General features: G+C 50.7%; 2 protein-coding genes and 2 long non-coding RNA genes across 5 annotated transcripts in view; 2 read left to right on the forward strand and 2 right to left on the reverse strand.

The window, feature by feature from the left end:
• Window positions 1-334: 334 nt before the first annotated feature.
• LOC110741599 lies at window positions 335-11,795 on the reverse strand. The gene is made up of 5 exons (XR_002518066.2): window positions 11,375-11,795; window positions 7,718-7,858; window positions 6,923-7,412; window positions 5,828-6,003; window positions 335-921 (listed from the first exon to the last, which is right to left on the reverse strand). It is a non-coding gene; the product is annotated as an uncharacterized LOC110741599 (long non-coding RNA).
• PRR15L (proline rich 15 like) lies at window positions 10,960-17,064 on the forward strand. 2 transcript variants are annotated; one of them, XM_009190154.2, is made up of 2 exons: window positions 10,960-11,402; window positions 15,766-17,064. In XM_009190154.2, exon 2 carries the CDS (start codon window positions 15,798-15,800, stop codon window positions 16,107-16,109), a length of 312 nt encoding a protein of 103 aa, XP_009188418.1. In that variant the 5' UTR covers window positions 10,960-11,402; window positions 15,766-15,797; the 3' UTR covers window positions 16,110-17,064. The 2 variants fall into 2 exon arrangements, with proteins under 2 accessions (XP_009188418.1, XP_003912713.1); XM_003912664.3 differs by having other exon boundaries at window positions 15,769-17,064.
• A 2,992-nt stretch (window positions 17,065-20,056) lies between these two features.
• PNPO (pyridoxamine 5'-phosphate oxidase) lies at window positions 20,057-27,633 on the reverse strand. Its single transcript, XM_003912661.5, has 7 exons — window positions 27,372-27,633; window positions 26,041-26,165; window positions 24,468-24,567; window positions 23,572-23,625; window positions 23,195-23,323; window positions 22,807-22,877; window positions 20,057-22,586 (listed from the first exon to the last, which is right to left on the reverse strand). Exons 1-7 carry the CDS (start codon window positions 27,507-27,509, stop codon window positions 22,418-22,420), a joined length of 786 nt encoding a protein of 261 aa, XP_003912710.1. The 5' UTR covers window positions 27,510-27,633; the 3' UTR covers window positions 20,057-22,417.
• Window positions 27,625-27,867, forward strand: part of LOC103878740 — a 52,028-nt gene continuing 51,785 nt past the window's right edge. Inside the window, exon 1 of the long non-coding RNA XR_004179453.1 lies at window positions 27,625-27,848. This is a non-coding gene — a long non-coding RNA (uncharacterized LOC103878740). The remainder of the gene's footprint in view (window positions 27,849-27,867) is intronic.

A 27,867-nucleotide genomic window follows, 5' to 3' on the forward strand; every position in this document is an offset into this window, starting at 1 on the left:
ACTGCTTGAACCCAGGAGGCGGAGGTTGTAGTGAGCCGAGATTGTGCCACCGCACTCCAGCCTGGGTGACAGAGTGAGACCCTGTATCAAAAACAAAACAAAACAAAAAAATAAAAACAAACGAAAAAAAACCAAAAACCATCCTGGTGTGGTGAGTGCCTGTAGTCCCAGCTACTTGGCTACACAGGAGGCTGAAGCAGAAGAATCACTTGAACCTGGGAAGTGGAGGTTGCAGTGAGCCGAGATTGTGCCACTGCACTCCAGCCTGGGCAACAAAGTAAGACTCCATTTCAAAAAAAAAAAAAAAAAAATAAATATATATATATATATATATCATATATGATCATTATTATTATAGAACAAATTGAAAAACTGCTCTGAAAATGGCTCATAGGGCTGAACTAAGGGCCTTTTCAGGGATCTTTCATGGGAATTTGGCTCCTATCTGAGTCAGCCTGACTCAGGCTGTAGGAATTGCCCAGGCTCCTCCATGATTAAACATACACTTAACTGGGCCCCAACTATGTGCTCGGGGCTCTCTGGGACATCCCAAGAAGCAAGGCACTGCCCTGCCCTCAAGGTGTATCTCTCTCTCTTCCTGGGCAGAACAGGACAGGGCGGGTCTGGAAGACCCAGCCCAGGTGAGTTGATGGAAGCAAGGACCACCAGCCCTTAAACCCCACCCGCAGCTCCCCAAGGTGACTCACGTGGAGCAGAAGGATGTTTGAGAACAGTTCTGCCCAGCTACTGACTCCAGAGAGGCTGTCCTAAAGCCAGAGGCTCTGGGACAGAACCTACCTCTGCTGACTGCAGAGGCTCTGGGGGAGAGCCTGCCAAAGGCACATGCTTCTGTGTTCTCAAAGAGTGTACGAGCATTGGCAGGTGTCTGCACTTTTCCAAGGCCACAGGGAACTTCAGGGCCTGTGGGCAGATAAGCACATAATTGGTCTGGCATCCAGGGCATCAACTCTGTCTACTTCAGGAGACTTTAGTCGTTGGGGCTCCCAGCAGCTAGAAGGAGGCAGAGAGAGGTATGGTAGGTTTCTGATCAGGAATCTCTCAGTTCTCTGCTGATTTAGCAGATGGGACCCTAGGAGAGGGGCAGCACATGTAGAGAGGTGAGGGAGGATATACCAGGGCTGTGCCAGCTTTGGACAAGGAAGCACAGAGCCCTGAGGCACTGTGTAGGCAGCCTGCCTTGCCATTCATTATTGTTGTTGTTAGCTTGCTTATTACGTGATAAACATGTCCACGTGCCAGTGTAGATCTAAATGTTTTACAAGCCCTATCTAATTTGATTCTTCTAACAACCTTATAATGTGGGTACCATCATTAACCAGATTTTAAAGGCAAGGAAGCCAAAGATTAATTACATAACATGTTGAAAATCATACAGTAGGTCAGGTACGGTGGCTCACGCCTGTAATCCCAACACTTTGGGCGGCCGAGGCGGGCAGATCACAAGGTCAGGAGATCAAGACCATCCTGGCTAACACGGTGAAACTCCGTCTCTACTAAAAACACAAAAAATTAGCTGGGTGTGGTGGCACATTGCCTGTAGTCCCAGCTACTCAGGAGGCTGAGGCAGGAGAATTGCTTGAACCCAGGAGGCGGAGGTTGCAGTGAGCCGAGATCGCACCACTGCACTCCAGTCTGGGTGACAGAGCAAGACTCCATCTCAAAAAAATAAAAAAAATAAAACAAGAAAAGAAAAGAAAAGAAAAAGAAAAGAAAATCATACAGATCATACAGTGGGCCGGGCGCGGTGGCTCACGCCTATAATCTCAACACTTTGGGAGGTCGAGGCGGGTGGATCACCTGAGGTCAGGAGTTTGAGACCAGTCTGGCCAACATGGTGAAACCCCATCTCTACTAAAAATACAAAATTAGATGGGTGTGGTGGCGCATGCCTGTAATTCCAGTTATTTAGGAGGCCGTGGCAGGAGAATCCCTTTAACCTGGGAGGTGGGGGTTGCGATGAGCCAAGATTGTGCCACTGCACTCCAGCCTGGACAACAGAGAGACTCAATAAATAAATAAATAAATAAAAATAAAGGAAAATTGTACAGTGGGTAGTTGGTGGGCTGGGATTCAAACCCAGGCCTTTTGGGCTCCCCAGCCTGCATTCTTCTTCTCTGAGTGATGTGCCTTTGCTTCTCCTGTACCCCTGCCTGCCCCTTTGGCTCAGCCACAACAGCTTCAGATCTGTTCCTCCCTTGGACCTGATTCCTATTTTCTCCCCAGCTGTTGTGCCAGACACTTAGAACTCCCACCCCTGCAGGCCCTGCCCCTTTCCAAAGTTCATTCTTACCACTCCCCATTCTGGGAAAGGGAGCCCATTACTTATCCTCCCGCAATATCCATAAAAAGAAGGCTTACCTTCGACATTCAAATAACTCATTTATTTTATCTGCTATATTTTTATTACTTTATGGTCTGTGTGTCCGCTCACAGCCACAGTGACTATAGGGTGTGGTGTGTGTGCCTGTGTGTGTGTGGTGTATCTGCCTGCCAGGCTGGAAGCTCTGGAAACATAGCAGCCTTGGGCCTCTTGCTGTGTGGAGTGTAACCTCGGTTGCTTTTTTCTTTCTTTCTTTTTTTTTTTTTGAGACGGAGTCTCGCTCTGTCACCCAGGCTGGAGTGCAGTGACGCGATCTCAGCTCACTGCAACCTCCGCCTGTCGGGTTCAAGCGATTCTCCTACCTCAGCCTCCCAAGTAGCTGGGATTACAGGCACACGCCACCATGCCCGGCTAATTTTTGTATTTTTAGTAGAGATGGGGTTTCACCATGTTGGCTAGGGTGGTCTTGAACTCCTGACCTTGTGATCTACCCACCTTGGCCTCCCAAAGTGCTGGGATTACAGGCGTGAGCCACGATGCCCTGCGTGTTGCTTTTTTCAGTCTGTCTCCCCACCTAATCTGCGAGTACCTGTGGGCAGGGAAGCCAAAGCAGACTTATTCATCTCTATAACCCCAGCATCTGGCGTGACACTTGACATTGAGTGTCAGGAGCTTAATGGATGCTTATAATAAAGGAAGGCTGTGTGCAGGAAGGCATTTGATGATAGTTGTAGTTGTGGTAGTTGTGATAAGTGGGGACAATGATTGCTTGGTCTTGGGACAAGAGGTTCGAGGTCCCCAGATCCTTCTCTCATCCTTTCCTCTACAGCTCAGGACTTGGAGTCAACATCCCCTGAGCCTCTTGGGAGTGAAGGGAGGAAATCAGGGAGAAGAAATTAGGGGTGGTCAGCTTCACAAGTTTGGTACAGACCAGTGAAAATCTATGTGGGGCCAGTCACCTGGGTCATGCTCTGGGGCCACTCATTGCACCCTTAACCCTGGCCACCCATGCCCTCCTGGCCACCTCATCCCTCCACCTTTGTTAGTCTTCTGGGAAAAAGAACTCCCTGGGTGGCTTCATGAAATGGGTCCTGTGTGTCATCTCCTAAGGATGCCACTGTACTTCATTATTTCATCACGCTTATCATGGAAGGGAGTGGGAATCTAATCTGCTAAGAGAAGGAAAACCAAGGACACTACCAAACCACCCATCCATTTGCCTCTTTTCTCATGGAGTTCAAGGTTATGCACCCTGAGCACCTTATCACGAAGACACAGTCCTAGGCCTCAAAGAAAGTAGCAGTATGTTGAGTGAGGGGCCCGCCACTTTCCAAATCCCATGGCAGCATCTCCAGAGTGTGTCATCACAGAGTGTGAGAGTACTGTGCTCATGCATAGAAGGTGCTCAGAAAATCTATACAAAGCAAATAAGAGGCACCTGTAATCCCAGCACTTTGGGAGGCCAAGGCAGGCAGATCACCTGAGGTCAAGAGTTCGAGACCAGAGCCAGGCATGGTGGCTTATGCCTGTAATCCCAGCACTTTGAGAGGCCAAGGCAGGCGGATCACCTGAGGTCAGGAGTTTGAGACCAGCCTGACCAACATGGAGAAACCCTGTCTCTACTAAAAATACAAAATTAGCCGGGCGTGGTGGCACATGCCTGTAATCCCAGCTACTAGGGAGGCTGAGGCAGGAGATTCGCTTGAACCTGGGAGGTGGAGGTTGTGGTGAGCCGAGATCATGCCATTGCACTCCAGCCTGGGCAACAAGAGCAAAACCCAGTCTCAAAAAAATAATAATAATAAAGCAAATAAGAGGTCCACTCAGAGATGCTCAGAGTGCTAAGGGAACAGAAAGAAGGAGAAGGAGTACCCGACTCAGCATGGGAAAAGGCAAGGGAGAAGGACAGAACACCACCAGAGCAGGCTCTTAGGAGAAGTAACACTTGAGCTGAGTCTTGCAGGATGGCATGAATTGTAATAGAAGGGAGAGGAGAGAAAAGAGGAAGGGAAGTGACAGGTGTCATTCTGGGGAAAAGGAAAAGCAAGGACAAAGTCCAGAGGTGAGAGAATGGCTGTTCCAGAAGGAAGAAGTTTATTATGGGAACATGGATGTTTATGGGATGAGTGGAGAGAAATTAGGTTGAAGAGATGGGCAAAGAGAGATCTTGAAGAACCTTCAGGTCCATCATAAAGGGTTGAAATGTAATCCCGTAGGTTAGGATTCCCAACCAATGGGCAAGCAGGTCCCTGGAAAGCTGTAGAATTATGCAAAGGTGGAAAGATCGCTTGAGCCAAGGAGTTTGAGGCATCAGTGAGCTATGACTGTGCAACTGTATTCCAGTCTGGGTGACAGAGGGAGACCCTGTGTATAAAAATAATAAATAGGCCGGGCGCGGTGGCTCAAGCCTGTAATCCCAGCACTTTGGGAGGCCGAGGCGGGTGGATCACGAGGTCAGGAGATCGAGACTATCCTGGCTAACATGGTGAAACCCCGTCTCTACTAAAAATACAAAAAACTAGCCGGGCGTGGTGGCGGGCGCCTGTAGTCTCAGCTACTTGGGAGGCTGAGGCGGGAGAATGGCGTGAACCCGGGAGGTGGAGCTTGCAGTGAGCTGAGATCACGCCACTGCACTCCAGCCTGGGAGCACAGCGAGACTCCGTCTCAAAAAAATATAAATAAATAAATAAATAAATAAATAAATAAATAAATAAATAGAATTATGCAAAGGGGCCAGGGATCCATAAATACATTGATTTTTTTTTAAGTCAGTGGATACTAGAAAGACAACTCTCATGTGATGAGATGGAGAAGTTTTTCTACATTGAAAAAAATGATCATTTTGGCTGGGCATGGTAGCTCACGTCCTGTAATCCCAGCATTTTGGGAGGTGGAAGCAGGAGGATCACTTGAGTCCAGGAGTTCGAAACCAACCTGGACAACATAGTGAGACCCTGTCTCAGAAAAAAAAAAAAAAAGAGAAAGACAGAGAGAGGAAGGAAGGAAGGGAAGAAGGAAGGAAAGATCATTTCAGAGAACATGATCAATAAATATATGAAAAGATGTCCAACCTTACTAGGAACAAGGTGTCTAGTTTCCCAGAGCTGTTGTAACAAATCATCACAAATTGGGTGGCTTAAAACATAGAAGTTTACTCTCTCACAGGGCTGGCACAGTGGCTTACGCCTGTAATCCCAGCACTTTGGGAGGCTGAGGCGGGTGGATCACCTGAGGTCAGGAGATAGAGACCATTCTGGCTAACACAGTGAAACCCTGTCTCTACTAAAAATACAAAAAATTAGCTGGGCGTGGTGGCGGGCGCCTGTAGTCCCAGCTACTCAGGAGGCTGAGGCAGGAGAATGGCGTGAACCCCGGGAGGTGGAGGGTGCAGTGAGCCGAGATCACACCAGTGCACTCCAGCCTGGGCGACAGAGCAAGACTCCGTTCCCCCCACCCCTGCAAAAAAAAAGAAAGAAAGAAATTTACTCTGTCACAGTTCTGGAGGCTTGAAGTCTGAAATCCAGGTGTCAGCATGGTTGGTTCCTTGCAGAGGAGATGCTGTGCCTCTTTCCTGGCTTCTGTGGCTGCTGGCAGGCCCTGGTGTCCTTGGCTTGCAGGTACCTCCATTGTCACATGGTCTCCATTGTCACATGACATTCTTCCTGTAAGAACACTGCTCCTCAGCCTTAGGACCTACACTAACCCAGGATGACTACATCTGAAAACCATATCTGGAAACCTTATTTCCAATGCAGGTCATATTCTGGGGTTCTGAGTGAATGTGAATTTTCGGGGACACTATTAAATCCAGTACACGAGGGAAATGCTAATATAAAGGACACGGGCCAGGTGCAATGGTGCACACCTGTAATCCCAGCACTTTGGGAGGCCGAGGTGGGTGGATCACTTTAGGTCAGGAGTTCCAGACCAACTTGTCCAACATGGTGAAACCCCATCTCTACTAAAAATGCAAAAATTAGCTGGGTGTAGTGGTGCACACCTGTAAGTCCAGGTACTTAGGAGGCTGAGGTGGGAGAATCGCTTGGACCTGGGAGGTGAAGGTTGCAGTGAGCCAAGATGGCACCACTGCACTCCTGCCTGGGAAACAGAGCGAGACTCCATCTCTAAATAAATGAACAAATAAATAACATGAGGAAGACCACTTCACTTCCATCATACTGGCAAAAATGGAAATGTCTGTGTCATGGGTTGCATTCTACAGAAGTAGGTGGTGTTTGGGGGGGCAAGATGTTTATTAGGAATCATTTCCTGTGAGAGGAACCAGATGGAAGCAGGACTAGGCAGAGGCAGAAATTCAACTGCACTGCAGGCCCAGCAAAGCTTCAGTCAATGTGGTGGGGGCCTCTGAGTGAATATTGCCCCGAGCATGTCCTTCATGGGGCTGAAATGGCTGGGCTTTATATTTCTAGAAGTGCACTGCCCCAGAATGGTAGCCCTCGGGCAAGTTGACTTTCTATCGCTGAGACAGACTTTGAAGGAGCTGATGGCCAACTGCTGACCACACTTCTGTGACCCGGCAGCAAGTCCTTCCCTGAAAAAGGATGTGGGAAGCACACTTACGTCTGACAATACAGAGAGGTGATCTGAATGAAGAATGTGGAAGGCTGAAAGATGATCCCTGCAAAGATAACCATGTCAAATCTCGAGAAGCTATGAGTGTGACCTTATTTGGAAAAAGACTCTTTACACACGTGATTATGTTAAACATCTTGAGATGAGAGAATCCTGGATCATCGGGGTGGACCCTAAATGCCATCCCAAGTATCCTTATAAGAGAGAGGTGGAGGGAGTTTAGCCAAACCCACAGAAGTGAAAACAAAGGAGGCAGAGATTGGAGTGATGTGGCCACAAGCCCAGGAGTGCCTGCAGTCACCAGGAGCTTGGAGCAATCAAGGACAGGTTCTCCCTGGAGCCTCCAGAGGGATCACAGCACTGGCAACTCCTTGGTCTTGACCAGTTAAACTCATTTCTGACTTCTGCCTTACTGGATAGGTCAGAAGAATCCATTTCTGTTGTTTCAAGCCATGGAGTTCATGGTAATTCATGGTAGCTACAGGAAACAAATGCAAACATCAACAGGAAAATTGCTGAGGGGGTGCAAATGGGTGTACTGGGTTAGAGAATCCACCTTAAGGGGCGGCTGTGGGGATCAAAATTTCACACCCATGGAACATTTGGAAGAGTGCCTGGAACACAGTCCCCCTAATATTGGCTGCTCACACCCCGACTCCCTGCTGAGATCTCCTTGAAGGGAACGCCTCGCATGAAAACAAGAGAGAGCCCCCTCCAATGGCAGCCCCACCACCCACCTCAGATCAGAATGCAGCTTCTGCCTGCCCCGCCTCCCCACGGCACCTGGTATAGCCCGCCAGAGACTGATCTTTGGTTTTGCCCCACTTGTCACCTCGACCAGGCTGGACATCCCCAGGATCTCCAATCTCCTGGCCTTCCAGAGAAGGGGGAACACTGAGGATAATGGCAGCACCTCTCTTCTCCCTGTTTTGGGGAAGAAATATCTCTGAAGCCTAGATCTACTTGCTGGGCAGAGGTCAGTAAAATGGGATGGATATGCCAGGCTGATTGGATTTGTAATTCAATGGGGCCCCATGGCTGTGCACCCCAAAAGGGCACCAAGGTCGTTGGGGCTCCCTTAGGTGAATTTAACTTGCTTTACTCAACGAGAACACATTTCTGAAAACGTGCACACTGCATGTATATGGCATGTTACACTTAAACCTAGTTTTAGGAAGGTGTGCTTAAAAGTGAATTTTTTTTTTATTTTTTTTTTAGACAGAGTTTCACTCTTGTTACCTAGGCTGGAGTGCAATGGCGCAATCTCAGCCTCACCTTCCAGGTTGAAGCGATTCTCCTGCCTCAGCCTCCCGAGTAGCTGGGATTACATGCATGCGCCACCATGCCTGGCTAATTTTGTATTTTTAGTAGAGATGGGGTTTCTCCATGTTGGTCAGGTTGGTCTCGAACTTCCAACCTCAGGTGATCCACCTGCCTCAGTCTCCCAAAGTGCTGGGATTACAGGCATGAGCCACTGTGCCTGGCCAAAGGTGAAAATTTTTATAAAGCAATAAAGTGGCCTGTACGTGAGGAGTTATATTTGTAGCTCACAGTCTTATCTCAAACTCTCCTCCCAGTCCTGCTCCTCCCAGAAATAAATGCCCTTAAGGCCAGAGGTTGTGCCCCAGGCTGGCCCCTCCCTGGTAATGCGCTAGGGCCTCATACCTGCACCTGGTCCTGGTGGTGCTTGGGAAGGGAGAGCCACAGGTGGGCCTGCCATGGCACTTATGGGGGCTCCTTCTTCAGTGTGGGGTTAAGAGAACAAGAATCTGCTCCCCTGGGCTCAGACATCAGAGAGGCACGGGGAATGAGTGCCTCCAGGGCAAGTCCTTTCCTCTATGGAGGGGGAGCGGGGACCTGACTCTGAGTTACTGTCCCCCAGACCAAAGCCCATCCCACTAACCTTCTGGTCTCTTCCCAACACCTGAGCTGGAAGGAGTTTTTGTCTTCTGAACCAGATATCCACTCTGAGTGGACCAGGCTTTTATAGAAAGTGACAGATCTAGGAAGCTGTGGGCACCTTTCTGAGACAGCTGTGTGTACTTTGCACTAGAGGCAGGGGACCTTGCAAAATTATATCCTTCAATTCCAATCAACTGCCAGGGAGATGATGACATGACAGCAAGTCAGCTGTAGCTGAAACCACAAGAAGGCAAATAAATGGGTTTTCCTGCACGTTTACCTGCCCCAGGGAGCGTGGGACAAAACAAGGGGCTACATTACCAGTTTCTTTGGGTAAAAACAATGTTTCTGTTTCTCATTTGTGTTTTCAAGCTTGCATAAGTACCTACTATATGTCAGGTCTGGATCAGTGATACATAATTCTGGAATCTAAGAGCTAAAAGTCTATAAGTGGAAATCAATCATGGTATATATATCGTGTTAAATAGAAGTATATGAGCAGGTTCTACAGGAACACAGAAGGGGAAACAAGAAAACTCCTGGTGGGGTGGGAGGTGTGATCATTAATTCAGGTTTTGAGGGATGAATAGGAGTTTATCTTGGGTCGCACAGGCGATGGGAAGACATTGTCACCCAAGAGCACACCCAGCACTCCTAATCTCACCCTTCTAAGGCAGCCTCATGCCTACAAAGGCAGGCAGAGAAGGGCCTAGTGTTCGGGGAGGGTTGGCAGGGGTGGGTGGGCATGAAAGGAGGCTGCAGAGGCCCCATCCTAGGAGAGCCAGGCCAAGCGGGTTCTGCTATGGGCTGTGGGGAGGCTTTGGAGGACTGTCTACCCAAGGACTCTTTAAGGGAAAGGGGGCTATTTCAGATGGAGGAGAATACAAACCCAAGAGGCCATCAGAAGCTGGAGCGAGTAGAAGCAGGATTGGAGATGGGGGACAGCTTTAAGAGTTGGTAAGCTGAGATTTCAAATGTAACTTAGAGGGAGAGCCAGGGAAAGGGGGATTTTATGCTTTTTCTCTACCCGTGCCTCACTCTGCCTGACACGCACACCTCTGGTACATGGAGGAAGGTAGCTGGTGGGTGAATTGGGCACCTAAGCTGGTAGCACTGGGCCCAGGAAGTGGCAGAGACACTGAGTATGCAGCAGACATTTTCCACTCTCCAGAGATGCCCATCCGAGGGGAGAGAATGCCGGCGCAAACAGGACAGGCCACCTCCGGGTGGCTGCAAAACAACGCTCCCCAAGCACGGAGCCATCTGCCAAGAGCAGCCCCTCAGCTGGGGCTGCACACAGGCTTGGCCAATGGTGGGTTTGCAGGGGGAGTGAGACTGCAGATCAGTGAGGACAATGGCCCCTGTGTGCACACACTCTACCCTTGTCCCCAACCATGTGCCCATCCCCTGCCTTCTTGCCTTTCCTTCTCTTCCAGCCTCACTAGGGACCCATCTCTCCTTTCCTTGAGAACTTGCTCCAGCTTTTGCCAACTTCATAATACCCAGGAAGGCCTTTCAATAGGCTGCTGGACATCTGGGAGGAGTTGAAGCCAGTGGCACTTTGCTAATGGGGAGACTGTCACAGGTCTCTTTGAGAGTCTGATAAAAGTATAATCTATGCAGAAGAAGCAATGCCCCTCTGCCCACAAACATGGAATTCTGCATAAGATCTCAAGGGCCTTGAAGCCCACCTCCAAGCAAAGTGGGAGAGGAATGACGGTGTTTGAGGTTGTGGTGGGTCTGGAGAGCCTGGCCCGAGGAGAGGCTGGTGCCCGTTTTTTTCTCCCTAGGAAGATTTTGAGGAGGGGCTCTTCAGGTCAGGAGGAAGCCACAGCCCCCAACCCAGTCCCCACTTTGTGGCTTCAGGCAGGGGAGGGACAGCCTGGGAACCGGTCTGCCAACCAGTTTAACCAGGGACTGGTTTCGACTCAGGGAGTTCAAAGGAAGCTGGGGTGCACCCCGTCCTACCCAGCCTGCCAATGGAAGCAGCAGCCCTTAACTCTTTCCTGGTTGTGCCCTGGGCAACATCCAGGTGGTGGTCCATACTGCAGAGGGGTCTGAGCCTCCTCAGAAGATGAATGGGTAGGGTGACCTTGGCTATAGCTGGGGAGTGCAACCAGACGCCCAAGAGTGGGGAAACAGAGAGACAGCCTCCTGTGCTCCCTGACCCCAGATATCCCTTGGGATTCCCTCCTCCTGCGTGGCGGTCCCTGGAGGACCCTGGCTTCTGGGTGGATGCAGGGGCGCTGGGATTGGATTTCTGGCATAATGAATATTCATCAGCCTGAGCCAGCCTCTGCTTCTGTTTACTTAGCCGGGAGGGGCTGGGTTTCAGGTTCACCTTGACTCCAGGAGCTGCAGCAGAGCAGGTACCAGCTCCTGCACCTGTTTCTCTTGCACCTGACGTGCAGCTGCTCCTACCCACCTCTCCTGGCTGAGCCTTGCCTGATACAGCACCCCGGAGGCAACCCTTCCTCCCCGAGTCTCACCCTCCCAGGCAGCTCCTGCACTCAACTGCTTCTCTAGGAAAGGTCTCACCTCCAGCCTGGAGCAGTCAGGATTACAGGTACAGGCAGAGGGGTGGTGGGTGGGGAAACCAAGGCACAGACTCCAGTCAGGGCACCCAGTTCTGCCTCCATGGCTGACAAGCCCAGCGGGAAAGAGGAACCCAGGCCTCTAACCTGGTCTCCACTCAGGACTCATCCCACTGCCTCTTGGAGTCAATCCAGGCCTCCAAGAGAGCGACTGCTGAGTAGTTTTCTGTTAACTCTTGCCGAACTGGAGCCCACCCCTCTGACCCCCCAGTCTGGAGCATTTTTCCAGCTGTCTGGTAGGAACATCTCCCCATTCCTATCCGGGGTACCCCCGTCTCATCCTGCAGGCCCCCTAAGTGCCACTGGGGCCCTGCAGAGGGATGGGGGAGGGAGTTCTGGGTTTTTGTCTTACAACGTATTAGCTGACTTGCTTCCCCTACCTGTCCCCCTGCCCCTCCACCTCTGCCCCAGTCAATGGTTAACTTGACCCAGCTCAGGAGGGGCCTGGCTCAGTCTGGGCAGAGCCCTCCAGAGCAGCTCACTGAACCCAGCTGGGATGGAGGGGCCTGTCCTGGGACACCCATGTGCATGCTATAGCACTGGCCACCAAAGACCGGGGGTGGCAGGCTGTCCCATGAGGCCCTTCATGGCCCCAAAGCTGTGCAAACAGCAGAGGTGAAGCTGGCATCCTCAGGGGCTGATTTCCATCATCCCTGGATTGCAAGGCCCCAGGGCAAGGGCCCAGCCCTTAGCTTGGCCAGCTCAGGAACCTGCACGAGCAAACTGCAGGGCCCACCATGTGTCACCAAATGCTGGGTCTGTTTTAAGTCCCAAGCTACCTGCCCCTACTCCCCCAACCCCTTTCAGCCCTCTGTGATGAGGCACGGGCACGCGGTTGTAGGTATCTTGTTCTTTGCAACTTTGAGAATCTGGGAAGTTTGGATATCACATCACCTTTTTTGTTTGCTTGTTTTTAAAGCAAATCAGATTTTACACTATTTTTTATGATGACTATTTACAGGATCCTACAGCTGGGTTATTTTGTAAAACAAAGAATAGTCTGCTAATTTTTCTGTTTTGCAAACTCAGATTTCCATAAGTCCGGCTTGCCTAATGGGGCAAACACCTGCTTACTGGTGCCCACATGTCCTCCTGGGCAAAACAGACAGGAAGGCCTGGCAAAAACAGTATTCTCTTTTTTTGTTGTTTGTTTTTTGAGACAGAGTCTCACTCTGTCACCCAGGCTGGAATGCAGTGGCATAATCTCAGCTCACTGCAACCTCTGCCTCCTGAGTTCAAGGGAATCTCGTGCCTCAGCCTACCGAGTAGTTGGGACTACAGGCACACGACACGACATCCGCCTAATTTTTTGTGTTTTTGTATTTTTAGTAGACATGAGGTTTCCCCAAGTTGGTCAGGCTAGTCTTAAACTCCTGGCCTTAAGCAATCCTCCTGCCTCAGCCTCCCAAAGTGCTAGGATTATAGTTTGAGCCACTGCACCTGGCCTCTGGCAGAGTATTCTAGAGAGACCAGAATACAAGGCCAGAATGCAAGGGCATCAGAGCTGATGCTTTGATGGAGGCCCCAGGGCAGGGCACAAGGGCTGTTCCCATCTCTACAGTTTGCTGACAAGTTCCTCGTGATCTGTGGCTCCCTTTACGCCAAGGAGAGTTAAGCCCCAGGTTTGCCAACTTGAAATTCCTGTTAAAACAGGTGAATTTTAACGGGCACAGGCAGAAGCCCTTTTCTCTCCGGAGCTAGAAAATCTGGTGGTTATGACAGTCTCAGGAGCTGGATCTTCTGTTCTTCCATTCCCCAAGTTCCTTGGTAGCCCCAAATGGGCAGTGGTGGGGCTGTGGGCCTCATTCCAGACAAGGCAGTGACTGGGGCATCCACAGTCCAAGCAACTGCCCTGTTCCTCCTTCTCTGCTCTCCCCCACCTCCTTCCAGAAACCCATTCTGGAACACTAAGTTCTGTACAAGGCTGTGCTAAGCCCAGGTGGGGCAAGCTGCCAAAGCAAACCTCTCAGGCTGTCCCTAGGTGCGCTCACCTCTCCAGGGTGCCCTGGAAGTATTTATCAAGCCCCTCTCACTGCTCCTTCACTTTCTGAGCATGAGCTGCACAAGATCTACCCTCAGCTTCTCTTGCTACTTGAGCCCAGCTAAAGGGACAGAGCTGGCAATGTGGGAGCTGCTTCCCAGACAGAGAGGTGTTGGAAGGAACCCACCGGCTGTGTGCTGTGAGGGAGGGGGTGGGGACATGGAGGATCAGGACACCAGAGCACGAGGGGTATGGATGCAGGCATTCAGCTCATTGTAAAGCCTAGGCCCACATCATGCTCTCCTCTTTCCTAAATTTGATATGCCCCCCAACCCTTAAATAATCTATACTAATTACGGAAATTCCAGAAATGAGAAAACTAGAGAAGAGAAATCCTCTACTCCTACACAAAGAAAGGCACTATTGGGCTTGGCACGGTGGCTTACGCCTGTAATCCCAGCACTTTGGGAGACTGAGGCAGGTGGATCACCTGAGGTCAGGAGTTTGAGACCAGCCTGACCAACATGGAGAAACCCCGTCTCTACTAAAAACACAAAATTAGCCAGGCGTGGTGGTACATGCCTGTAATCCCAACTACTTGGGAGGCTGAAGCAGGAGAGTCGCTTGAACCTGGGAGGCGGAGGTTGCGGTGAGCCGCGATCATGCTATTTTACTCCAGCCTGGGCAACAGAGCAAGACTCTGTCTCAAAAAAAAAAAAAAAAAAAAAAAAAAAGTCACTATAAAAATGCAGTGAACACCCCTCCAGTTTTTAAAAGGAGGTGATACCCTCTAGCTTTCTGGTGTATACCAGCTGCGCCTTCCTTCCTGGGAGCTTTCACAGCCGGCAGCTAGGCGTCCCGAGAACCAGACCACTGACCTCGCCAGTCATCACCGTTCCTCTACCTGTTCTGTCATTGATCTTCCTTCATCTAGCAGACTGTCATCTGCTTCTATCTTACATACCCCAGCTATCAATGATGTCCAGGCAACCTTTTCTCCCAGAAGTTCTGCTAGCTCAGACAGCACCTTTGTGGAAATTAGTCAAAGGTGAGGCCCCCAGGGAAGGCAGCTCCATGGCAGGGCACATGGCCTGTGAGTGGAGAAGCCTGGATTTCAGCCCCAAGCCCCGCCCTGAAAGGTACAACCCGTGATGACCATGTCTCCCTGTACTTCTGGGATCCTTCTAATTGCTTTCTGCCTTTTTAGCTCCCCTTCCAACTCCTGTCCTTGTGGAAGCTTGGTGGGGAAAGGGAACCATCCCTTAGTAATTATTCCCATTATCCTAAGTTTTACTTTGCAATGCATGGGTACCTCTGTGGGCAGGGACTAACAGTAGAGCTAAATACTAGGGCTGGATGGGATGGGTGAGGAGATGGAGGCCCAGAGAGGTGGTAGCTTACCAGAGGTCATGAGGCTAGGACAGCCCCCAGGACTTCCCACTCCCAGCCTGAGGCTCTGACTCCTGCCTTAGGAACAGCCCAGCAGCTACTTTAGCCCTGCTGGACACCATTGGGAAGTTCAAATTGCTTGAAATGTCACTAATTATATTTAATTTTGTAATGAATTCCAAGCAAAATGCACAGGGCGTTTCTCTCCCTATGCTACCAGTCAATGGTCTGCCCACGCCTGGCTGCAGGGTCTGGTGGTGTAGTGGGAAGTTCGGGAAAAGCATCAAAGGCCTGGATGCTGTGTGACTCGGGCAAGCTGTCCACCTGCCTGTGGCCCTGAGGGGCCTGGCAGGAATTATCTCAAAGCTCCCGACAACCCTGCAGGGCAATGGTGTGTGCCTATCCCACTGCCTCTCTGTCTGGTGGGTGACTTCCCTGTCTTGACCTTGACTTTGACCCTCTTCTTGTCTCACACTCTCCAAAAGCATTGTGTCACCCCTACTGATCTCAGTCTTGGGTTTATTCAGCCCTACCTTAAATTCTTTCTTTAATTCTTCTTCTTCTTCTTTTTTTTTTTTCTTTAAGACAAGTCTCGCTCTGTCACCCAGGCTGGAGTGCAGTGGTGCGATCTCAGCTCACGGCAACCTCTGCCTCCCGGGTTCAAGTGGTTCTCCTGCCTCAGCCTCCCGAGTAGCTGGGATTACAAGTGTGTGCCACCACGCCCAGCTAATTTTTAGTAGAGATGGGATTTCACCACATTGGCCAGACTGGTCTTGAACTCCTGGCCTCAGGTGATCCACCTGCCTTGGCCTCCCAAAGTGCTGGGATTATAGGTATGAGGAACCGCGCCCAGCCCTTTCTTTAATTCTTAAAACAGCCCATGATTAGGAGTCTACAGCACGCTGGTCCAAAGGCACCCACCCCCTTTTCCCACTGACCCCTTTGTCTCCCCGACCCTGCTCCAGCAGAAAGCCCCACCCTCGGCTTAGGGAGCGCCATGACGACTGAAATTGGTTGGTGGAAGCTGACTTTCCTCCGGAAAAAGAAATCCACTCCCAAGGTGCTGTATGAGATCCCTGACACCTATGCCCAAACAGAGGGAGGCGCAGAACCCCCAAGGCCTGACGCTGGAGGCCCCAACAGCGACTTTAACACCCGCCTGGAGAAGATCGTGGACAAGAGTACAAAGGGCAAGCACGTCAAGGTCTCCAACTCGGGACGCTTCAAGGAGAAGAAGAAAGTGAGAGCCACGCTGGCAGAGAACCCTAACCTTTTTGATGATCACGAGGAAGGACGGTCATCAAAGTGAAGGGCTGAGGAGGGTGCTAACACCTCCTGGCTCCCTGCCATCAGCCAGATCTGAGACAGGACTTTGCCACGCTGGCCTCTTTGGCCATAGCTGAAGCCGTGGGGGTAGTTGATACCTGCTGGCAGGAAATGGCTGGTTTTTAGGTTTGTATTTATGTGCCTCCACTTTTGTAAGGCCTGGGAGATCCCAGGGTCCTCCCACCCTCCCCCCGACCACATATAAAGGCACTCTAGTTCAAGGGTGAAAACTCTCACCCAAGAGGAACAGCCCTCCTTGAAGCAGTGGCAGGGCCAGCAGAGCGGTGGGCATGGCAGAGAATGGAGTGAGCCAGACAGACTTCACCTCATCACTGGACACAGGGTCAAGGTCAAGTTTGAACTGCTCCTCCCTTTACGTTCTCTACCTGTGACTACTCCCTGGACCAATCCTGAGGAGGGCACATTTTCCAGAAGCCACGTGATAGGGGCTGGTTTCTGTGGAGCCAGAGGCAGAGACACTGAACTTGAGCTCACCTCCTAACACCGGCAGTAAACTTCCTGGAACTTTGCCCTCAAGTGTGGAGGGGGCAGAGGACACTGGCACTCTGTTAGGGTGCTGTAGAAGACTAGATTGATGGTAGTTTGGCCTTTTGGCTCCTGTTTTGGCCATGACTTGTGCAGGTGGCAAGTCACACACCCTCGAAGGGAAGCTACATGGGCCAAATTGGGGGAGTGGATGGGGAATTGTCTCCTCTCCCTCCCCTACTGTAATAGTATTTAAGACGTATCAGCTCCAGAGATGAGTCCTGGAGCCTTGAATTTTGTTTAACAAACTAATTGTAGGTTTCTCTCTTTGTAATAACAATGCTGGAAAAGCAGAGAACCTCTTTTATGCTCATGTCTTGCATTTATTGAGATGACTGTTTCTCATGCCTTTATCTTCCCTCATGTAAGTAAAGTGGACCTTTGTGCTCAAACTGTTCCTTTCAAGCTTCAGGAAGGGTTGCCAGGTGTGACAATATAGGAACTGGGTCACTAATTTTTACCATCAAACTAGCCTTAGTATGGGGATGGGGGAGCAGAAGGAGCTAGTTACACGTCAGTGGTCAGTTCTCTCCGGTTAACAGAGAGGCCATCAGGTGCTCTAAGAGAGTAGGGCAGACCTTTGGTGATTGACCCCAAAGAGTCAGTGGTTTGGTTTGGGATTAAGATTCAAACTCTGGCTCTACCCCTTAGTAGCTGGGTGACCTTGGGAACATCTGCTTGTACTCTGAGCCTGGGTTCCCTCTTCTGTAAAAGGGGGCTGAAATAATACCGATCACATAGGGACTGTCAGTATTAAGTGGCCTATGAGAGGCCCCATAGTAAGCACTCAGTTTAATACTGGCTTCCTTCCCCCTTACTTTATAAGGAACTCCACCATACCCTACAGCTTTGGTTTAAGAAAAAGGAGAAGGTGGGTATGGTGGCTCAGGCCTGTAATCCTAGCACTTTGGGAGGCTGAGGTGGGAGGATTGCTTAAGCCCAGGAGTTTGGACTAGCCTAGGCAACATAGTGAGACCCCATGTCTAAAAAAAGAAACCAACCAACAAACAAAAAGGAGCTGACTGTGCTGGCACATGCCTGTAGTCCTATCTACCTGGAAGGCTGAGGTGGGAGGATTGCTTGAGTCCAGGAGTTCAAGACTACAGTGAGCTATGATTGTAGCACTGCGCTACAACCTGGGTGACAGAACTAGATCTTATCTCCAGAAAAAAAAAAATGTCTTTTAATAAATAAGAAAGAGAGGCCGGGTGCGGTGGCTCATGCCTGTAATCCCAGCACTTTGGGAGGCTGAGGTGGGTGGATCACCTGAGGTTGGGAGTTCAAGACCAGCCTGGCCAACATGGAGAAACCCCATCTCTACTAAAAATACTCTACTAAAAATACAAAATTAGCCGAGCGTAGTGGTGCATGCCTGTAATCCCAGCTACTTGGGAGGCTGAGGCAGGAGAATCGCTTGAACCTGGGAGGCTGAGGTTGCGGTGAGCCGAGATCGCACCATTTGCACTCCAGCCTGGGCAACAAGAGCGAAACTCCATCTCAAAAATAAATAAATATGCCAGGCACGGTGGCTCATGCCTGTAATCCCAGTACTTTGGGAGGCCGAGGTGGGTGGATCACGAGCTCAGAAGATGGAGACTATCCTGGCTAACACAGTGAAACCCCGTCTCTACAAAAATACAAAAAAATTAGCCAGGCGTGGTGGCGGGCGCCTGTAGTCCCAGCTACTCGGGAAGGCTGAGGCAGGAGAATGGCGTGAACCTGGGAGGTGGAGCTTGCAGTGAGCCGAGATTGCGTCACTGCACTCCTGCCTGGACGACAGAGTGAGACTCTATCTCAAAAAATAAATAAATAAAAATAAATAAATAAATAAGAAAGAAGAGAAAGCTGTCATCTTATGAGGTTAGGTCCAGCTCTTTCTGAAGCCATAAGAGCTGGGAATTAAAAAAACGTTGGCCAAATCTCTGGAGCTCGTGGTAGAAACACAGGGAGAGACCAAGGTGGCCACTAAACAATGTGGTCCTGTAGCTTCCAGGTCAGCTCCTGGCAGGCTGCTGGGCCACCCCACCCCAGGAGCTGTTGCTCAGGGAATTTATTACTGAAACAAACAGACCTATACAAGGGAGCCTTTGTTAGGTGCCTCACCCAGGCCAGGGGGACCTCAAATGATGAGTAAGGGAGACCAGGAGCTGGAGGGATGGAAGGCAGGCTCAGGGGTGCTGCCTTTCCCAAGGCCTCTTTCCACTACCCCTTCCCACTACACAGAACTTCCTAAGGTCTCACCAACTACTCAATCCATGAGACCTCCACAGAGGAGCTCAGACTTTCCCCACACCGAAGCCCTGCGGTTAATAGCTAACATTTAGAGGGTGCTTACGGCAGGCGGCCCCTAGGACAAGTTCTCCCTAAGCTTGTTCATTTAATCCTATCATCGCCTGAGACAGATGCTGTCATTATCCCCATTTTTCAGACAAGTTGGTTGAGGCTTAGAGGTTAAATCACTCGCCCCGGGGGCCAGGCACTGGCAGTGGTACAGCTGGCACTGAAGCCAGAGCTGGCTTGTACATGTGACCACTGTCCCACACAGCCACCTTCCACTCATGATTCTCATCTGCTACGGGAACAGGAAACTGAAGCTCAGAACAAAGAAAAGCACAGACCTCTTCTGCGGAAGGGGAATTTGGGAGGGAAGGGAGCAACCTCTGGGTCTTAGGATCCTGGGAGGTGAGCATCATTCGAGGGAACTGGACAAACTCTGGAAGCAGTTGGATAAAGCCAACCAGTTTTGAAGCTGAGTGTCCCTTAACACCCTAGACTACAGGCATCTCCCACATCCGCCCATTCTCGGTTTCCCTGAGGTGGGAGATAAAGATGGGCCCTGGGCCACCAACCTAAGGCTCTAGATAATACTGGCACTGTACTGCCAGCTCCTCCAGTATCACCATTACCCCTCTGGGTTAGGGTATCCACAGCCCCTCTGCCCTTGCATGCTGACCCCGGCTCCATCTTCTAGGTAAAGTCTACCTATGTTTCTAAGCTGGTGTACCAGATAGATACGGGGTAGGTACTAGAAGCCAAAGGGAGATCTGGCTGCCCAGGGAAGCAGAGTGAGGCAGCTGCAAGTTTTCATGAGAACAGGCGAGGAGGAGGAACCGAGAGCGCAAATATGTGCGGGAACCGGGAGAGGCTATGGGTTATCGACCACAGTTTCACTGGGACGCGACCCAAGCGGATGAAGAGGGAGGCAGGGGAGGCCGGCTAGAAGTGGCTTTCACCGCCCGGAAGGGGCCGACACTGGGAGGAGGGCTCCCCCTGCTGGACGTACTGCCTACATGGTGGGGAGAAGTGAGGGGGCAGGAAAGTCGCTTAAATTTCCCAAGTCCCCGCCTTGGGGGTTGAGTGAGACCAGGCCGGGTTGAACATCAATAAAATGCACGGCTGACAGGCTTTTATTACAGACTGGGGGCAGTAACGGCTGGACAGAGAACAGAAAAGGAACATCTGAGACCAGGCTCAAAGCTGGGGGGGATACACAACCTCCAATAATACAAGGTGGGTGCAGCACTTCTAGACACACACACAGACACACATACACGTACTCATAAATGGCACAGCCTACGGTACAAGAAAAAGGGCAAGGTAGGTAAGGGCAGCCGACACCCTCCTGCCTGCAGGGGGCCACAGGGTTAATGTGCCTTCCTGCACGCAGGCTTAAGGGGGATAAACAAGGAGAGGGCTGCCGTTGGAGGAGCCCTGCGGATAACAGTGACTGATAACAGGTCCATGCAGGGGAAGGAAGCACAGTTCACAGAGTGGCAAGCTCAATGCCAGCCAGTGCAAGAAACAGTCAGTTCTCTGATCCTGGCTTAGTCACGGCAAATATTTACCCGGCTTGGCTCCTCTCCATAGCCAGCAGGTTGCTTGCTCATCCAGTCTGTCCCTGGTAAGCGGGCTTGTGCTCAACGAGAACAAACACAGTGACTCAGCTGAGGGTCACTAAAGGACCACAGACTGTGAGGGTGGGAGGTCATGGTTTAGAGGTTGAGTCTAGTGCAGCTGGTCACCTGGGATCTAGTGAAAATGCAGGGTCAGATTCAGTGGGTCTGGAGTCTGAAATCTCTAAGGGGCTGCCAAGTGATGCAGATGCTCCTGGCTTGTGGACCACACTGTGTATAGCAAAGCTCTAGACCAGGAGGTCTCAACCTTGGCTGCACAGAATTCTCTGGGGAGCTTTTAAATTTCCCAGTGCCCAGGCTGCACTCATATCTTGGCAGAGACAGAGTTTTGCCATGCTGGCCAGGCTGGTTCAATCATCTCTGAGGGTGGGACCCAGGCATCAGGGTTTTTAAAGCTCCCCAGGTAATTCCAGTGTGGGTGAAAAGCCAATGATCTAGGAATAATCAGCAGAGATGGGGAGTAAGGAAAGCAGGTATGTGAATAGTCTGAAAAACATAATATCTATAATCATTTAATTTTTCTTTTTGGAAAATGTATGTATATATACACACAATTTCCATAAACAAACATAGATAGTAAAGCTGATTAAAATCTTCCTGTCTGATTGGTACCAGCACATGAAGCTCTTCTACAAAATCCCTGACTGACTGGGAATAAAATTTCCTAGTGACAGCCCACTCCTTCTTAGGCAGGTCTGACTGTTTGAAATCTCTCCCACTATTGAGATGAAACCTGCTTCCCTGTAACTTCCCTGTAACTCTACAGGTTCCTTGGAGCCACAGAGAAGGCAGCAATCAGCAGGGGAAGTGCTATAAAAATATACTATCCTGGCTGGGCACGGTGGCTCATGTTTGTAATCCCAGGACTTTGGGAGGCTGAGGTGGGTGAATCATAAGGTCAAGAGATGGAGACCATCCTGGCCAACATGGTGAAACCCTGTCTCTACTAAAAATACAAAAATTAGCTGGGTGTGGTGGGTGCCTGTAGTCCCAGCCACTCAGGAGGCTGAGGCAGGAGAATCGCTTGAACCCGGGAGGCAGAGGTTGCAGTGAGCCAAGATCACGCCACTGCACTCCAGCCTGGGCGACAGAGTGAGGCTCCGTCTAAAAAAAAAAAAAAAAATCCTATCCATAAATGAGTTAAGTTGTAACCAACAGAAATATATTCTAGCTAGATTAAGTTAAAAAAAGAGAGAGAGAGAGAGAGAGAGAGAGAGACTTTACAGATAGTGGGGTGTTTCAAGGCAGGGGGAGGAACTGCACGGCCCAGACCTGGGAGGGAGGGATCCTGGGAGTTGCAATAGCAGCAGGCAGAGGCTGTTGGTTCCTGTTGTTTCCTGGCTGCCATGAATGACTTGGCTTCAATGACTCCCAAGGTTCTGGATCCCTCCAGTTCAAATTTCAAATTACTGACAAAACAATCTGATTGGCCACGTTGGCTCAGGTGAATATGCTGGCACTAAGCTTTGGCCAGTATGACTCACATGGTAACAGACAGGGCTGCTGGGGCCCTCCCTGTCACCAGAAACGGAGTCACACCGGTTGCTACCCCTAGAGGGAGCTATCCTAATCAATCATAGGCAGGGTCAAAAAAATAATTATGGAATGATTTTCCATTTGTGATTCTCTACACCACCATTACACTACACTTGACCAGCTAACTGAAAACCAACTGAGTATAAAGAACTTAGAGCATGAGCTCTGAAGAGTCCTGAATATAAAGGGTAGGGAGGGAAATGGGTTGAGCTTACAAAGAAGGGCCTGAGTCCCAATCCCACACCCTCTCTTGACACCCAGCCCTAGCTGCACTCTGGCCCGGCAGGTCCCAGAGTTAAGGTGCAAGTCTCTCATAGAGCCAGTCTTCCTCCCCGCGGTGGGTCATGGGCCCCAAAGGGGAATCTCCTGTGGGCAGGCCCCGACGAAAGACTATCCGGTCATGCAGGCGGTTGGTTTGACCTTGCCAGAACTCCATCACCTGAGGGTACAGGACATAGCCACCCCTATAAGGAGAAGCAGAGGTTTCAGTGCTCTGTGGATTTTCCTAGCCAGGTCACTCTCCCACCCTCACCCCTCATCCCAGGGCCTCTTGAAGGAAGTTGCTGGGATGCATCTGATGAGGGTGGCCAGGGAGGAGGAGATCTGTGATTCCCCAGGCAGGTGGCTTCAAGTAAACACAGGGGCCTGGTGTCCCTTTCTAGATGACTACCAGATGTCACTCACCAGGATTTTGGCTTGGGCACCTCTTGATCCTCGTAGAGCTGTTCCAGTTCCTCATTTTTCTTTCTCAGATACTGTCCAGGGGAAGGAGTTAGAAGAAGGGCCAGGCCCAGTCAATGATTCATTAACAAGGACTTCCTGGGGATATGTGCTGGGGACACTGGTGAGCAGAGCAGACTGGCCTCTGCCTTCCAGGAGCACACAGTCAACGGGATGGCCAGATGGACAGAGGAGGCCTATTTTCCCTCTCCCTACCCCTATTTCCCTTCTCACTGCCCTTTTCACTGTTTTCACTGGGCTGGAGAGAGGAACCTGGCATCTCCTGGGGACAGCTTCTGGGGATAAGCCAAAGCCTCCGCCACCTGGAGGACTACAGTGGAGCCCCACTCACCTCCCGATCAGGGATCACAGAACTCTGGTGGCTGACCACAGCCCCAATCTGGCTGCTCTTGGGGCGGGAGTGGAAGTAGCACTCAGCCTCCTCCTCTGGCAGCTTCTTCACAGGGCCTTCCACACGCACCTGCTCAAGGATGGCTCTGGGTGAATGGCGTTCAATGCCACCTGCCCTCCCTACCAGCACAGGCCCTATTCCTCTCTGTTCTATCGGCTGTCCCACCACTCTTGGCTCCAGCTAACTGAGGGCTATTATAGAGGCAGAGTGCCCAGCTGGGATGTTTGCCCAGTCTGGGGACCTTCACTAGACTTAGCCATAAACTCAGGCCCTGCCAACCCAGCCCATCCCAGGCTGTCCTGGGAAAATTCACTCACCTGACGGTTAAGTGGTTCCCAGTAGAAGACAAGGGAAGCAAAGGGATTCGAGTCCTAGAAGTAAAAGAGAATCCACAGCCAGCCATCAGGATAGGGAGAGGAGGCCTCCGGCATGCAGGGAAAAGGCAGGAGAGCTGTAGTGTGCAGGCCCACAGCAGATGCATCCACTGTATGAGCTCATTTAAACCCTCAAAAGTAGGCCTATTGTCACAGATACGGAGACAGGCTAAGTCACATGCCCAAGTTCCTGCAGTAAGTGATGGAGCTAAGTTTAAGCCAGTCAGACTCCAAAGTGAGACTGGGTGATTTCTCTCACCCACAGATTTGCGAGTCTTGAGAAATGCATGTTTGGCTGGCATGGACTCAGGGAGGTTTACTCACTTTGGATTCATTCATTGAATGCACACGAAGTGCTTACTCTGGGTCTGACAACAGGAGACATGTGGGGGATACAGCAGAGATAAAACACAGCATCCTCCACTCCTGCAGAGCTTACTGTTCAGCAGAGGAGACAAATATCAGTTACATAATCACCCAAATAAAAGCTTAGTTACAAACTGAAGAAAATGATAAAAAGGAAAGTTGCAAGTTATAATGGCAGCAAACAACATGAGGGGCTGAGTCTGAGTCAGAGTCAAGGAAGGCGTTCCTGAGGAGGTAACATGTGGGCTGAGATCTGAAGGAACAGGTGATGGCTGATGGGGTGAGGTTGGTTAGAAAGTGCATTCATTCATTTATGGCAAAGAGCACAGCAAGTGCCAAGGCCTCATGGCAGGAGGGCACCTGCAGAGAAAGAGCAAGTAGACTGAGGGGTGGGGTAGCATGAGAAGGTGACTGAGGAGGAAAGGGCCAAATCCCGCAGGCCCTGGGAAAGATTACCAGCTCTTTTCACACACCAGCTCTTTTCCTTTTCGACTCTCGAAGTTAGTGAAGAAGCGGAAGCCATCTTTCCCAAAGCCCTTCAGTAGCAACATGCGAGCAGAGGGTTTTCCATCTCTAGGAGCAAACAGCAGAGCACTGTGGTCAGAGCCTGCTTCAATGTTCTGGCTACAGTCCCTCTCCCCAAAAGATGTCTCAGCACCCCCTCCAGCTGTACCTCCTTTACTGGGCTGTTAGGCTGGGGCCCCCTCCCATGTGCTCCGGGGGGTTTGTCCTAGAGGTATGACACCACAGCCTAGGGCCCTGTTATGGACTGAATAGTGTCACCCAAAACCCCTGTGTTAAAGCCTTAAACCTCAATGTGACTGTATTTGGAGACAGGGACCTTATGGAGGTAATTAAGGTTAAATAATAAGGTCATAGGGGTGGGGCCCTAATCCAATAGGACTGGTGTCACTGTAAGAGAAGAGGCACTTTAGAACCACCTCCCTTGCCCCCCACAACACACACAGGAAAGGCAGTATGAGGACATGGCAAAAAGCAGCTGTCTGCAAACCCCAAGCAGAGGCCTTACCAGAAACCACCCCTGATGGCACCTTGATCTTGGACTTCTAGCCACCAGAACTATAAGGAAATAAACTCCCGTGGTTTAAGCTATCCAGTCTACAGTATTTTGTTAAGACATCCCTAGCAAACTCATAAGACCCTAAGGGCAGGGACTAACAATAATGCAATCATCCAATGCTTTGGGATCACAGTGGTGCTACGAGATCAGCTCCTCTGCTCAGAGCTCTGGGAAATATCCACTCGCACAGTACAAGAGCGCTGGCTTCAAGGCCTTACACTTTAGCAAGGAGAATTGAATAATAGGCTAATACAAGTGATGTCTCAAAGGGCATATGATTGTCAAAGGAATGATATAGTCAAGTACTGTGCTAGATTTCGAGAGAGAGACAGAGCTTCACCAGAAGTAGCTCCTGAATGACAGACGAGGCTTGGCTAGATGGGGAGATGAGGGGAGGCAAGGGGTTGCTTGTGGATATATCAAGGGCAGAGATGAACAAGCTACTGCATTTTTTTTTTTTTTTTTTTTTTTTTTTTTGAGATGGAGTCTCACGCTCTGTCCCCCAGGCTGCAGTGCAGTGGCACGATCTTGGCTCACTGCAATCTCCACCTCCTGGGTTCACGCCATTCTTCTGCCTCAGCCTCCCGAGTAGCTGGGACTACCCACCTGGCTAATTTTTTGTATTTTCAGTAGAGACGGGGTTTCACCGTGTTAGCCAGGATGGTCTCGATCTCCTGACCTCATGATCCACCCGCCTGGGCCTCCGAAAGTGCTGGGATTACAGGCGTGAGCCACCGCGCCCAGTCTAAGGCATTGCATTTTTATCACTGAAATATAATTTTGTGTTCTGGTCTTTGGTTTATAGGTAAGGACACAGGCCCAGAGAGGACAAGCATCTCATCTAAAGCCACACAGCACATTAATAACAGAGCTGGAACCATAAAGTTGGCATCCAGAGTTGAGAGCTTCATAAGCTTCCTAGTTCATATGTATCCACCCAAAGAGGGGCCCACGGCCATGCCCACCTGGTACAGGTAGCCAGACACATGGCATTTGCTTCCCCTATGTCAGGACACTGAACAGCCTCCTCAAACCAGGCAGCAAACTGTTTCAGTGGGTCAAGGGAGGTCAGATGAGTCTCCTCAAATGCCTAGGAAGGGAGATTTATTCCATTTAATAAACATATATAGTGCTTACTAGGTACCTGGCACTGTTCTAATCATTTTTCAAATATCAACTCATTTAGTCCTCATGACAGTGACCTTAAAATAAAAAATAGTATGCAGTAAGAAGAATCTGTGCCCCATTTTACAGGTGAGGAAACAGGCATAAAAAGGTCAGACAACTTGCTGTCCCACAGCTAGTGATGGATAAATCAGGGTTTTCATGTCATGGGTAATCAAAACTGTCTGTGCATCAGAATCACCTGGGGAGCATAAAAACAACTTTCTGGGCTCCACCCCCATAATTTCTCATTCAGCAGGTCTGAGGCTTAATCAAAAACTGCATTTTTATTTACTTATATGCTCGACTAATTTTATTTTTTTGTAGAGACAGGGTCTCACTATGTTGCCCAGGCTGGAAAAACTGCATTTTAAACAAGCATTTCTAGAAATGACCACATGCAACCAGATTTGGCAACCAGGGCCCTGGACCCCAACTCCTAAAAGGTTCTCTTGGTTCCCCTCCTGAGAAGGGAAAAGGAAAAGAACTTCCCAGTGGTCAGCAGAAAGTACTGAAGGCAGTAAGCTAAGAGCTTTCTCCTCACCTCCTTGCCCCAGGGGGTGGCCCCAGAAGCCCTGAGAGGCTGGTTCCTCCTACTCCCCTCCCCCTAGTAGATGACTCCCTGAGGACCACTCTTCCCCCGCCCTTGAGGGAGGCCCAGCACTGTCCTGACATCCATCACATGAAACCCTGATTCATCCATCACTAGCTGTGGGTCTGAGCCAGTTATCTGACCTTGCTACCTGTCGAGTAAGCAGGGTTCTAAGCACTTGACAAACATTTAAGACCATAACATCCCCGTAAGGCAGGTACTATCACTTCCCAGATGAGGAAACTGAGGCCCAGAGACACTAAGGATTCCAGCCCAGGCAGGCTCCAAAGTTCGAGCTCTCACCCATTACGAAAGGCTGCCTTTTGAACCCATTTCATTTGCGTTTTCCCGGAACTCCTCCCCCGGTGGGATGTCTTTGAAGCCCCCTTTTCCCACTGGGGGTGATCCCCAAACCTCCTTGCCCCACCGGGTGGCCCCAGAAGCCCGGAGGGGCTCCTCCTACTCCCCGCCTCGCTGTAGATGACTCCGGGGACCCCTTTTCCCCCGCCCCTGCAGGAGGCCTGGCCCTGGCGGCGGCACCTCTCGGTCCCCGCGGTAACTCTTGCGCATGGGTCCCAGGTCCATGGCAGCACTGCGACCACGCAGGTGACGGAGGTAGCCTGGCCACTCGGCAGGTCGCCCGAACGTCGCTGTGACGCCCCGCAGCCAGCACGTCATGGGGGCCGCCGGCCACGTGACCCGGCTGTGGCCCGGCGCTGGGTTCCTTTGAGTTCGGAACCAATTTCTCACCCTGGACTTCTACCCCGGGGAAGGAAGGATTTGCTAGTCGTCCAACCAAGCTAACAGGTCCTAAATCCTCGGAGCCAATGAGTTTCCAGGATCGGAGGAGGGAGACAGACATGGAGAGGTCATTGGTTGGAGCTTTTCGGTAGCAAGGCCAATTAGAGCGAAAACAGAGAAACCCAGCGACCAATGCGTAGCGCCTTTGGGGGCGGGAGCAGAGAGACAAGGAAATGCTGTCACCGCCGTTAACACGCACGTGGAGGTTGGTTAAAGGTATAGGAGGATCTCCTGC

Source organism: Papio anubis, chromosome 17, assembly GCF_008728515.1.
Source record: "Papio anubis isolate 15944 chromosome 17, Panubis1.0, whole genome shotgun sequence".
NCBI lineage: Eukaryota > Metazoa > Chordata > Mammalia > Primates > Cercopithecidae > Papio > Papio anubis.